The sequence below is a fragment of the Giraffa tippelskirchi genome, chromosome 3 (assembly GCF_054371585.1).
Source record: "Giraffa tippelskirchi isolate mGirTip1 chromosome 3, T2T-mGirTip1v1.2.pri, whole genome shotgun sequence".
Classification (NCBI taxonomy): domain Eukaryota; kingdom Metazoa; phylum Chordata; class Mammalia; order Artiodactyla; family Giraffidae; genus Giraffa; species Giraffa tippelskirchi.
The window spans coordinates 169,229,798-169,243,805 of record NC_137277.1 but is presented as its reverse complement, the minus strand read 5'-3'; the positions used below and the strand labels follow the sequence as shown (position 1 = coordinate 169,243,805).

At 40.3% G+C, this 14,008-nt stretch overlaps 1 protein-coding gene across 3 annotated transcripts in view; it reads left to right on the top strand.

The window, feature by feature from the left end:
* Window positions 1–14,008, top strand: part of AP1S3 (adaptor related protein complex 1 subunit sigma 3) — a 72,826-nt gene that overhangs the window by 47,681 nt on the left and 11,137 nt on the right. For all 3 annotated transcript variants that reach the window (XM_081579637.1, XM_081579638.1, XM_081579636.1), the window contains exons 2-4: window positions 2,260–2,438; window positions 4,258–4,366; window positions 12,811–12,948. In XM_081579637.1, the coding sequence (XP_081435763.1) occupies window positions 2,260–2,438; window positions 4,258–4,366; window positions 12,811–12,948 (426 nt within the window). The remainder of the gene's footprint in view (window positions 1–2,259; window positions 2,439–4,257; window positions 4,367–12,810; window positions 12,949–14,008) is intronic.

Below are 14,008 nucleotides of genomic sequence, written 5' to 3'. Positions count from 1 at the left end.
ATGACATATGCTGAGAATTCACAGCCAAATCTCTTTAATAAAAAGAGTTGAATATTTGTAAAGTTTGAGAATTTTAATTATTTTGGTTCCTAGTATATATTATTCCCTCAATGACACAATTAGCCTCAATTATGAATTTTATTTTGTAAAAAACAAAAACTACAAAATAAATTATGGTTCTGGAATTGATCTTTTCACATGATCTTTTCTCATGTAGACTGAGAAAACTTAATGTCTTATAAAATGAAGATCAGATCATCTGACAATTTCTGAAAAACAAATCTTTAATACCCCTCAGGTTCCACAGTAAGTTTCTACATTGTCTTCTATTCATTTAAAGCTTTCAAAATTCACTGAAATGGGAACATGTATTTCAAATACACATTTTGAAACTTAATTGAAAATAAAATCAGGCTTCTCCCTAATGTGGTCAACACTATCTAAATTGTTAAATATTTATTGTGATGCCAAAGATAATTTGATTCTAAAGGTCTCAGCCAAGTAACCCTCAAAGAACTTACATTTGAGGCTTAGTTTGATCTTTGAGAAAGGTGCCGAGAACACCCAGGGGAGAAAGGACAGTTTCTTTAATAAACGGTTAGGAAAACTAACATCCACCTACAGAAGAATGAAATTGGACCCTTATCTCACTTCACATACAACAACCAACTTGCTGCCGCTGCTAAGTCGCCTCAGTCGTGTCCGACTCTGTGCGACCCCACAGACAGCAGCCCACCAGGCTTCCCTGTCCCTGGGATTCTCCAGGCAAGAACACTGGAGTGGGTTGCCATTTCCTTCTCCAATGCATGAAAGTGAAAAGTGAAAGTGAAGCCGCTCAGTCGTGTCCGACTCTTAGTGACCCCGTGGACTGCACCTACCAGGCTCCTCCATCCATGGGATTCTCCAGGCAAGAGTACTGGAGCGGGGTGCCATTGCCTTCTCCAACAACCAACTTAGAATGGATTAAAGACCTAAATGTAAGGCCTGAAACTGTTGAACTGTAAAACTATTAGAAGAAAACATACAGAAAATAGTTCTTGACATTGACGTTAGTTTGGACAATGATATTTTGGATATGACTCTAAAAGCATAGGCAACAGAAGCAAAAATAGACAAATGGGATTGCATCAAACTCTGTGCAAAGCGTCTGCACAGCAAATGAGACAACAGAGTAAAAAGACAGCTTGTGGCATGGAAGAAAATCTTTACAAATCATACATCTGTTAAGAGGTTAATACCCAAATAACCCAATTAAAAAATGGGCAAAGGACCTGAAGAGACATACTTCCAAAGAAGACATGCAGATGTTCAACAGGTATATGAAAAGATGCTCAGTATCACTAATCATTAGGGAAATGTCAATCAAAAGAACAATGAGATATCACCTTATACCTGTTAGAATGGCTGTTATCAAAATGACAAGAGATGAGAAGTGTTGGTGAGGGTGTAAAGAAAAGGGAGCCCTTGTGCACAGCTGGTGGGAATGTCCATTGGTACAGCCATTATGGAAAATAGTATGGAGGTCCCTCAAAAATTTAAAAGTAACACTACCATATGATAGTACTTCTAAGTATAATTTCAAGGGAAATGCTACCTCTGGGTATGTTTGCAATGGAGAGATCAGTTTCTCAAAGAGGTATCTGCACCCCCATGTTCATTGCAGCATTATTGACAGTAGCCCAAATATGGAATCAACCTGTGTCCATTGTCAGATGAATGGGTAAAGAAAGTATGGTGTGTGTATATGCATATGTATACATACAATGGAATATTATTGTGCCTTGCAAAAGAAGAAAATCCTGTAATTTGTAACAACATGGATGAACCTAGAAGGCATCACGTTAAGTGAAATAAGCCAGGCACAGGAGGACAAATACTGCATGGTATTACTTATATATGGAATCTGGAAACATCAAGCTCAGAGAAGCAGAGAGTAGAACAGTAGTTGCAAGGATTGGGGAGTTGGGAGAAATGGAGAGATGATATATCCCTATAATGAGTTTGTGACTCATAAAATGAATTAAGAGAACGTATCTCTCTCCTGTAGTATAAATAAGCTATGTTTGCACTGTATACATTTCTGTGTTCTTTTTGGGTTAAATGTCATTTCCAGTTGGGATAGTTTTCATGCTGGTAAGTATTTTTCCTCTGTTCCAACTTATAATCCTTTGTAAACCCTGCTGCTGAATTTTAATATCTATGGTAGAATGATTTATCTGACCAAATTCCGGGTTTTTTTCTGTCCTTTATTTGTTCTAGATACATTTCATATTGCTCTTCAGTCGACAAGGGAAATTACGGCTGCAGAAATGGTACACTACTCTCCCTGACAAGGAAAGGAAAAAGATCACGCGCGAAGTTGTTCAGATTATTCTTTCCCGTGGTCAGAGAACAAGCAGTTTTGTTGACTGGAAGGAGCTAAAACTTGTTTATAAAAGGTGTGAGTAACTTTTTGAGAACTGAATTTCTCATTACTGTTTGGTTTGTTTAACCCTAAGCATTTTAGATTGCAGCACCAATTCCATCCTTTACTGTAACCTTTGAAGCTGAAGCCCAAATGTTTGTACCAGTAGACTAAACAGAAGAGAGCTCTCATTTATTGAATGGTTTTCCATGTACCAGGATGGATTCCAGATACTTATTTAAGATAATTTACGTGTTAATGTTTGCTTACATTCAAGAAATATCTTATGGGCATCTATTATATTTCCAACACTGTTCTAATGACGGTAGATGCAGTAGGGAACAAGACAGAGCATTCCTGGTCTCTTGGAACTTATTCATCTATTAAGTAAACAAAACAGTTTCAGTTAGTAACATGCTGTAGAAAAAAGGTTAATGTGATAGAAAGATGAGAATCTCTTTGTAATTCACATTTGCAGATGAGGAAACTGAAGTTATAGAGAATTTAATTACTTAATCTAATTAATCCCCAGTTGCAATAATTGAGTGGTAACTGGCAGAAAAATCCAGATTTTTTTTCTGACTTTAAAGCCTTTATATCTTCTCGTTACTGCACCTGGTTGCCATGGCATGACCATACTAGAAAGAGACCTCAATTTCTAGATGAGGAAACTGAGGCCCTGAGAGGTAAAGTCATTTGCCCATAAAGACCCCGATAACTGATGCCTAAGCCAGGACCAGAATATAACTGATCTGACCCTGCATCTAACCTCATACTGCAACTTTCAGAAGCAAAATGCACGTTAGAAAGGCTCTCACAAGGGATGTTTACAAAACCAGAAGGGGAAAGACAAGGGTAATATTGAAGGCTATATTTAATGGAGTAAATTACCAGAAAGTGCCTGGGCAAAGCTTCTTCTGCTGGGCCCTGTGTCAAAGCGTTTCATACGAGCATCATGAGAGATGTAAGCGAAGGCACCTTAACAGTAATAAGCCTCCCAGGGATGGAAAGGCAAATGAGAATACTTGCTTCTCTCTGCCTGCTGGTTTCTACAACTTTGGGTTCAGTTGTGATTTACACTATTGGATAAAGAATAGACTTCAGTAGTTCTCTCAACAGCTACTGTTTACAGCTACTGGATAAATAGCAGTGAACAAGGCAGACTCAGTACCTGCCTTTGGGAAGTCACTCATCTAGTGGGGGAGAGAGAGGCCATGAAATACAGAGTGAATGGCGCTAGACACTCTTTGGGGGAAGGTGAGGCACAGCAGTGCGGGAGGGGGGCGGCATCCAGGGCAGTCAAAGAAGACAGAGATTTCCTGAAGGCAAGGACATCCACTCTCAGAGCTACAGGAGAAGTAGGAGTGAGCCCCATGAATGGGGAGGAGAGGAGTATTCTAGGCAGAAGAAACACACGTGGGAGGGAGGACTTGACAAGCTGAGGACGGAATATACTGTGGTACAATGTGAAGTGAGAGGGTGGGCAACGTGGGCCCCTGGGCCCCTTGGTCAGGGGTTTGGACTTTAGATAGGACAATTCACCATCCAAAGAAGCATGAACAAGCCCCCGATTAAAGGACTCTGTTTCCTGATCACAGCAGCTCAAGGTACAGTTTTGTTGAGGATCTTTCACATAATTAATAGAAATGATCCAATCACCACCCTGTTTTTTCTGTATGCTGTTTTACATTTTGGAAGGCTATTGAATGTGGTGAATGATGTTTCCCTCTTGAATGTGAACAGGGAGACTGCCTGGAGAGGAGGAGGTAACTGCATATTCATAGAAAAAACCATCGTCAGGTTGTGTAATGTGTCATCCTATTTTACGTTATGTTTTTTTTTTCTTTTTCAAGGTATGCTAGTTTATATTTTTGCTGTGCAGTAGAAAATCAGGACAATGAGCTCTTGACCCTAGAGATTGTGCATCGTTATGTGGAGTTGCTGGACAAATACTTTGGAAATGTAAGTGGTGTCCTGGTGTCTTAGAATGAGTCAGTCTCCACCCCAGCTCTGACTTCTAAGTCTGTCATCACCTTTTTTCTCTCTCTGTCTAAGGTATGAACTGTGTTTGTACCAAGGACCAGAACAGAAGGCTTTCCCTACTTCCTGTAATTCTTAGTAAATGGAAGATCCAAAGCTTATCAGAAGCAGGTGGTGTGTGTTATCTCCAGGCCTGAGCCACAACTAGACACCTTGCTTCCATGAACTAGAATTTAATGTGAAGGATTCCTTAATATTTTGTCCCTTCATCTCCATGGACTGTCTTCTCTTTTCTACTACGACTTTTTAATCCCCTCTCTGGTTTCTTTTTTGGGGTGGCTCAGATGGTAAAGGATCTGACTGCAGTGTTGTAGACCTAGATTCAATCCCTGAGTCGAGAGGAGCCTGGTGTGCTACAGTTCGTGGGGTCACAAAGAGCTGGACACAGTACACATGCTGGTTTGTTTTGCTAAACACCCAAGTGTTTTTTTTTAATATTATTTGTATGTAAGACAAATAAAAAAAGAAAACCAAAATCCTTTCCCTTCACTTTGCTATCCAGCCTCCATACATTTACCTCCTAGTAACATACTCTAAGAGCTGCCTTGATGCCAGAGCTTGTTTGCTTTGTGGCAGCTTACGGCTTGACTTCACTCTTACTCCTCCAAGGAAATCTTAATGGTCAACACCAGTGATGATTCTTTACTATTCACCTGCATTCACATCTCTGAAGCCCTGCACCCTTGCTCATCACAACCCTGTCTTTAAATCCGCTCCTCTCTATCTCCCCCTGACCCTGAGTTCTGCTGACTCTCAACATGTGTTTCTCAAGACCCCAACTTGATTTCTTCCCCAGCTCCCTCCCTCCCCCTGCCTTTGAAATGCCTTCTTGCTGTTTTTCCTCTCCTGTGTGTTTACTAGACTTTCTCTCCTGGAATCCCATCACCAGATGACTCTTCTTCACTTTGCTGGTGACGGTCTTCACTGGGCTTCTTCACGGTCATCTCAGCCTTAATGTGACAAGGACTAAAATCATCTCCTGAAAACCTCTTCAGTCTTGTGATTAGAATTATTATGTCCCAGGATCTTTCAAAGCAAAAGGATGGTGTTTCTTACATCTTTCTCCACCCTTTACTTAAGTCTCCCTCCGTCTATTCAAATTAGACTGAAACTCATCTCCTTGTTTTGCTCTCACTGGTATTACAGTTTTGCTTTTCTTTTCAACCTCCTCTCTGCCTCTTTCTGTTTCTGGGATCATCTCTGCTTCCCTTTCCTGGCCTGTTCATTATCACCATCCTTCCAAGGCACAGATCTCAGATGACATGCCTCCTCAGTCACTCTCCTCCAGCTTTAATGGATAAAATTCAAATTTCTTAGCCCGGCATTTTCTTGTTCTACACATCGGTCCCAGACCCCACTTCTCCAACCTTCTCATTGTCTGTCTTTTTATCTCTGACATATCAATGCTCCAGCAACATGGAACAGCCTTGTATTATCCTCAACTGGTACAGCATTTGCCTGACACCAAATTGCAAATCTTTGGAGATCATGACCAGGAACTTACTTGTTTGTTTTTTTCCAACACTTGGAACCAACTCTGGGCCAAGTTATAGCAAATGTTCTGGAAACTTTTAATTTAGTTCACAGTCTCAAGAAATGAATTAGTAGACTAGGAAAATGTGTTCTTCTCAGTAATACTCTCATCCCCACTCCCTTGTTCACTGAAGATTTTTAAGTGCTGTTAGGAGAATTTGCTTCCATAAGAGTTTTCTGTAGTGTATTCTATATAATGGAATGAACAGCATTAGAGATACTGGTTAAGGTGTTGTAAGATTTGTTGCAACAGTTTTCACAAAGATGAGTACCTGGAAGATTTCTGGATTAATTTGCCCTCCCTCCCTTCCTTTCTGTCTTTGATTCTTCCTTTTTTTTTCCTTTGTAAATGATGTTATAAGACCTAAATGTTGCTTCAGAAATATCAGTTTGTTGGTCAGCATTTAGAAGTGATAAGACAGACCATTTTTCCTTTGCTCTCTCCTCATTCACCAAGTTTATTTTCATTTTTTAAAGAGATATTTCCAAATATGTAATGGTGTGTTTTCAAACTTGAGTTTATTTAATTTTATGCTTTCGGTTATTCAAATGAATCCCAACGTTGCGGTACTTTCTTTTGAAATAAACTGCCAACTTGGCCTTTTGCAAGAGTTCTCCTGAGGCTCAAACTTTCCCGTAACCTGCCTTCTCCCCCTCATTTCTGCACTGTGGTGTGACCTGTTGTGTTTTCTTAGATGTATCCAACTGTGATAATGTGAATTAGGATTGAATTTTGATCTCAATCTTATTTGACCAAATATCAGATATTTCAGAACACATTGCTTTCTCAAGGGAATTTGAATTACCTTCACTTATTCTAAACCCAGTTAAAGGATAAGCAGAATCAGAATGCATTCCAATTTCTCCAACATTAATTTTTCATCCTATTTTGGCATACCTTTAGAAGCTCTGTCTTTGTCATGGACCAAAATTTAATGCACTAAAAAAATTCAATGAATCTTTCATTAAGCTAAGACCAGCTAAGAGCAGCTCAAGGCTCTGTGCCCAGTAGGTGTTTGGTTTTTATTAATTAACTGTGATGAGTAAACCTAGCAATATTGAGTCTCATGACATCATCTCAGGTATAATATATTTCTCTTTGGTCTTCTTTTCCTCTTGTGTTAATGCTGAAGGTTTCCTTGAATTTTACCCTTACACTCTCCCAGAAAAATACCTGTACTGAGCTTCTCATAACCCTAGAAAATATTACCTTCCTGTGACAGATGAATCAAAATCTCAGGCTACTTACTTAAGTTATATATTAGCACTTTTCAATTCCCAAGAGATTTATAGGGATTAACTAGTTAATCTTTTGGTCTTCCTTAAGTAGCATGAAGCCCAATTTATAGAAGCTAAGAGGCAATGCCTCAGAGTCTCACAGGAGATATGGGTCAGATTGAGGATTTAGACACCTGCCAATTTCCCATTACAGGCTGCCACATGAGATTTTACTGATGGTGTGGATGTTGCTGTCCCAGAGAGATTTAATCTTGATTTAGGGAGTTTTCCTGTTGTCAGCAGAGGGGTGCTCTGTGTCCTCCTGGACCCTGGTGTCAGATGGCTCTCTTACCAGACCCGTGATCTGGCTCATCATTGATTCACAGATAAGAAAAATGACACGCACAAAGTTTAATAGAAATATTTACTTTGCTAAAGCTTATGGGGGCTATTGTGAGGATCAGAGATGTAGTGTAATTAACAATACTTTGTAACTGTCAGTTGCTATGTACTCTATATTTTGCATTATTGTTTTATATATACATTTATGTACTTGCTGTATGTAGCTTGAACTTTTTGTATTTTCTTTAGAGCAGAATTCAGTAAGGGAAGGTCCTTCTTAGATTCTATCCAAAAGGATTTAATTATTGAAATGCCAGAGATATTCTCCCTACATCATGTGTTCTGCTATAATAGAAGTCCCTCAAGCCAAATTATAGGAAAATCATAGTCAAGCACAAGGCTAGGGGATCAAAGATGACATTAAATGACCACTGCTTCTTCCTTTTATAAGCTTTCTTCCAGAATACAGAGACATGAAAAAAATGAGAAAAGATAAGGAAAGGAGCTAATGTGTTTATTAACACGGAAGCCATGTGCTTTTGCATAAAATGGAGGGCACTCATTTGAGCATCAAGGGTGTATTTCTGATATAGTGGGGCAGCACCCTGAAGGTAGAATTAGAAGTATGTTTGAGTAATTAGACAGTAGCTGAAAAAAAACTGCATTAGATCTTAAGTTCTCATCTTACTCTCAGGTATAATAACCCTTTGGGGTTAGATTCAAAGAATAGCAAATAGTATTTTGGAATTGCTCTATATGAGTCTTGCTCATTTGTAACATTCTTTCTAAGGCCAATAGAACTTGTGCAGCACATCTCAAGTTCCCTTATGATCTGGAACTAGTAACTGTATAATCAAAGTGTGCACCTGTGTGTGTATGTGGGTGTTGTGAGTATCTGGCTTTGCCTGTCACCTAACCTTATCCTATCCTTTGAAACTTGGTGCACTAAATTAATTGCCTTGTGGCTGCTGGTGAGGTTGATAGCCTTGGGGATAGTTGCTGCTCAGAGAGTGGAGAGTGGGGTATGAGATGTTCCCAGAGGATTAGTATCTGTCAAGTTCACTTCACAGGATTCTGGTTGCTGGTTTCTCCTGATGAGGTTCCTGTCTGTCCTCGACTCCTGGTCTACACCTGCCTTGAACTCTGGGGTTCCCCAGCTCTTGCTACTGTAACTCCTGACTTCCTGCCTCTTCTGACCTCTGGTAACTGCTTACTTCTTGTACCGTCTTTGATGTGCATGAATGTCTAATCTATGGTGCTTTATTCCTGTTTATCTATATTGTTTAAAATTGCAATTTTTTTATGTATCCTTCTAGATGTATATAGTTTTTTAAGTAAAAAAAAAAAATGGGATTGCATTATGCATATTATTCTGCAACTTTCTGTTGTTCCTCTTACTAGCCTGTCTTAGAAACTATTTCCATGCCTATCCATGGAAATCTACTTTGCTCTTTCCAACTTAAACATAGAATTTCCATGGTATATAATACAATACCAAGTAGGGGTAGACCATACTTTATTTAAGCAATTCCATTATGGCTGGACTTTGAGTTGTTTCCGATTGTTATTACAAATGATGCTACTGTCATCCCTGTTGTTAATACATATTATTGTGCATTAGTTTGGGTATAGCATAGGAATAAATTCTTTTATTGGGTCAAAGAATTATTGGGTCAAAGGATTTGTACATTTAAAAATTGATGGACCCTACAATTTGAGCCTTCAAAATGGCCTGTAAAATTTACAAATTCCACCAACAGTGAGTGTGAGTTTATTTATCCATACACTTAACAGCAATGGGTATTCTCTCTTCATAATAGTCAGATGGTCATTAATTCAGTTTGCATTTTTCTGATAACTAGTGAGGTTATGTATGTCATTGGATGTGTGTTGGCCTTTTCCATTTCTTGCCTTGTCTATTAGTTGCTTCATGACAGCCTTTATTTGATTTTTTATGCTGTGGTGTTTATCTTAGGGATCTGCAAGAATTCTTTCTATATCTTGGGCTTTCCTTGTGGCTCAGCTGGTAAAGAATCTGCCTACAATGCAGGAAACCTGGGTTTGATCCCTGGGCTGGAAAGATCCCCTGGAGAAGGGAAAGGCTACCCACTCCAGTATTCTGGCCTGGAGAATACCATGGGCTTTATAGTCCTTAGGGTAGCAAAGAGTCAGGCACGACTGAGCAACTTTCACTTCACTTTCTATATCTTGGATAGTATACTTCCCTTTCTATTATATATGTTGCAAATATTATCCCCAGTCCAGTGCTCTATTATCCCCAGTCCAGTGCTCTACTTTTAACCTATACTCTGATCTTTCCACATTTTTGCCTGAGAAGCTTGGTTCCATTGTCATTCAAATTCCTGGAGTGAAAGTGTTCTAGAAATAAAAGAATGGGTTTATAAGCTGAGAACATGTACTTTTATAATGCCATCCTTTTTCTGATTGTTGTTCTCAAGAAGAAACCCTAATGGTCTGGGGAAGTCCTAGATTATAGTATCATGTCCCAGTGAACAGATTCTCATTTTAAACTATATATATATATATATATATATATATATATACACATATATATGCATATATGTATGTTTGTGTATATGTGTGGAAAGACAGAGAGAGAGAGGGAAAGAGACAAAGAGTCAGACCCTGTAGGGAGAGGGAACTTAGATGTGTGTGTTACACGCACACAGTTGTTGATTTCTTTTTTCTTTTTCTTTTGTTGGGCCACACCATATGGCATGTGGGATTGTCCCCGACCAAAGATGTAACCTGGCCCCCTGCACTGGGAGTGTGGAGCCTTAACCACTGGACCACCAGGGAAGTCCCATACTTGTTGAGTTGATGCTATTTTCTAATGAATGAAGAGACCATAGCGTTTGCAGATTAGTTAGGTTAGTTTTTCTGAGCTGGCCGTATATTATAGTGATTTTGTACTTATTTGTTCTTATGCTTCTAGGTTCCGGTGGCAAGTCTACAAGTTTATTGACCTAAAGCACAAATACATAGAGCAATTTGTTAAAATATTGACATCCGTTTTATGTAAAGTCATAAAAATCAGAAGACTGTAGATCTGGGAAGCCATTAGTCCCCAGCAGCATAAAAGCAAGGCCTGTGTGGCGGCTGATTCATTCATTCACGCTGCAGACATTTATTGCATCCTACTGTGTGCCAGACTCCAGAGACACAAGGATGACTAAGGCAAGATCTATGCCTGAGCTCACAGGACAAGGGGAAGTGATTGATAAGTAAGCGCATACTCAGTCACACAAGATGTAAGAGAGAACATACAGGAAGTGATGCAAAATCTCAAAGGGAGAGATGAGGATTTGGGGGAATCGTGTTGCTCATAACTTTTGAACTTGTCCTTGGAAAGTGAGCTTGATTTTGTCAGCAGAATAAAGGAAAGGACATTTGGAGAAAGTTCCAGGAATTTCTGGAATGCGCAAAGAGCAAAGGCAGGAAAGAACGCGGTGAGTTTGTAGAATGTGTAGCTGTAGCATGGGGTGGGTGCCAACACAGGAAGCCAGCAAGCAAGCCCCAGGCTGGGCTGGAGAGATTCCTATATGCCATGCTGAGGAATTCAGACTGTCCTGGACAGAAGAGCTCACACAGGAAAGGAGCCAGATGAGCACTTTAGCAAAACGTTAGTGGTCGTTGGCCTCTTGTGGGCACAGATACCACCGAGAAGGTCACTGCAGTGTCCTAAGCAAAAGATGTTGCAGGTCTGAGCAGCAGCAGTGAAAATGGGCAAGAGAGGAAGGGCTATGGGCTTATGTACAAGATGGAATACATAGGAGTTGGTGATCAAGTTGAGAGGGATGAGACCAAGGGAGAATGGAATAAATGTAGAATAAATGAGATTGAGCTGCTAGATAGAGGTTACAGCTACTAAGCAAAGTAGGGACTAAAGGGAAAGGAATATGCTTGACTTCAGTTTGGGATTCAAGGACTTGGATGGAGGAATATAGAGGTAGAGATGTCTGGTTAGTGGGTGAAGGTACTGGATGAGCACTCCTGAGAGAGATCAGGCCCAGGTATCTCGGTTTGCTAAGTCACCTGCATGCAAGACCCAGCTGCAGAGAGTCAATGAGATTGCCCAGGAGAATGTATGTGTTGCAAAGAGGCTCTCTTGAGAAGCATCAGTCTTTAAGAGGAAAGCGGGTCCCTAGGTCATGAGCATCTTGCTGCAGAGATTTTTTTGCTTTGTCCATTGATGTGTCTCAAGCGTTTTGTAAATACTTTTTAAATGAATGCAAGGTTCAGGGAGAGATTAATCATCCAAGGAGCCTGGGAAGAATCCTCAGGGATGGAGGAGGAAAACAGGCATTGAGTCATATTGCCAGCATCAGGCAGCCATCGAGAGGAGATTTTCAAACAGGGGATTGGTGAAGTGTATCAAGTGCTATTGAGCAGTGAAGGTGAGAGAGGACTGAAAGCTGTCAGTGAGCAGACATTCTGGAGGGTATGGAAAGGGAGAATTGAGGACTATGTGGGAAGGGAAACAGTAGGGATGGGGCCTCACTGGCTGGCTGGTGGAAGCATTGGAAGTGAGCCTTATTTGGATTGTGGGTCTTGCTACTTGCTACATGTAACCAAATCTATCAGCCTCTGCATTGGTCTGTGACAGTGGCAGTGGTTCTCCATGTGTGGTCCCCACACCAGCATCATTAGCCTCACTTGGAAACCCGTTAGAAGTCCAGCCTTTCAGGCTTTAACCTACTGAATCTGAAACTCCAGAGGTGGGGCCCAGTAGTGTGTGTCGCAGTGAGCTTTCTGGGTGATTGGGTCACACTCTGAAGTTTGAGAACCACTTTTTTGAGACATAGTTTTTGGAAAAATTAGCACAATTAAGCTAATTTGCCTCTGAAGAATGAGCTTCTGACAGTTTTAAAGCTAGGAGCCAAATTTACAGACCCGTGCTCAGGAGCAACGAAGCTGCCCTCGTGCCTGAAATCAGCGAAGACTCAGCTTTTATCTGTGCTGATGGAAAGATGAACCGGGTAGCACCCTCCCTTGACGGAGCCTCAAATTTCCTGTTGTGACATTAAACAGTATTATCTATGGACATGCTCTGCTTTAATAGAATGTGGTTTTACTTTTTTTTCAGGGCTCAGATTTCCCTAGTTCTGCTTTTCTGGCCTTAAAAATACCACCTGATGTTTTTATCTTTGGTGTACCACATGGGTGTCACTGTTGCAAAGCTTGAATCCCTGGCACGTGTTTCCCCTGATACTGCTGCAAGTTTATCAACACATTTGCTTTTGTCTTACCAGGTCTGTGAGCTAGATATTATCTTTAATTTTGAAAAGGCTTATTTTATCCTGGATGAGTTTATCATCGGTGGAGAAATTCAGGAAACATCCAAGAAATCTGCTGTCAAAGCCATTGAGGATTCTGATATGTTACAGGAGGTCAGTACACATTTTCTCATGCCCTGGGAAAAGATGGTGGTGGCGACGGAGTGGTGGTGGTAATGTATTAGCTGACACTTACTGAGTCTTTACTTTGTGCTGGGTGTAGTTTCTAAGTAAGTTACATGTATTAACTTATTTATTTATCACTGCAACTCTAAGAGGTATATTGTTACCCACTTTTTTTTTTTTTTGGCTCTGCCACAGCTTGTGGGATCTTAGTTCCCTGACCAGGCATCAAAATTTATGCTCTCAGCAGTGAGAGCACAGAGTTCTAACCATTGGACCACAGGAAATTCTCTAGCCTCATTTTAAAGATGAATAAACTGAGACACAGAGAGGTTTAATGACTGCTCAATGTCACACAGCTAGTAATCGTGGAATAGAGATTTGAACACAGGCACTTGGGCTCCAGAGTCTTTGCTCTTCATGTTTGACCTTATCAGTGAGGATCCCTCCCTCTCAAAAAGATATTAAATACTTGGTGCTATTCTTTTCAAGAATAATTTTATGGGAAGTATAAAAAGACTTGCATTAAAATACCCATGTTGCCCTGGGAAAGAAGAATAACATCGTTATTCTATTTGCCAAGGTTACTAGAGCTTTATTACTGAAAGCAGCATTTATCATTTTAATTAAAATTTCCTACCTTCCTGGAGAGGCTGTGTGTGTGTTCCTATTTGCATAAATAAATTGGGAATTCTGTAGCTTGCTGTCAAGGAATAAATGGGCCCTGAAGCATCCATTTGGTCATGCTCCTGACTCTGTGATACTTATATAAAACACTCTGGGGCTTTTCTTGTAGATCCAGTCCAGGTTTACATCATCCCTAATAAGGGAAATTACCTACATTAGCCCACAGGCACTATGAGAAAGAGCACTTCACCCCATTGGCCTTTGCCCTCCCAAATGAGATGATCTGCATAAACCCTGATCCAGCAGGCCTCTGAGGGCCTGGGTTCCATGCCCGCTCTGCCACCTCTAGGTTCTCCTTCTCACTGCATCGTTGACTCTTTCTGTCTTTTTGTTTTCATGACAGTAGGTCACAACATCTCAGAGC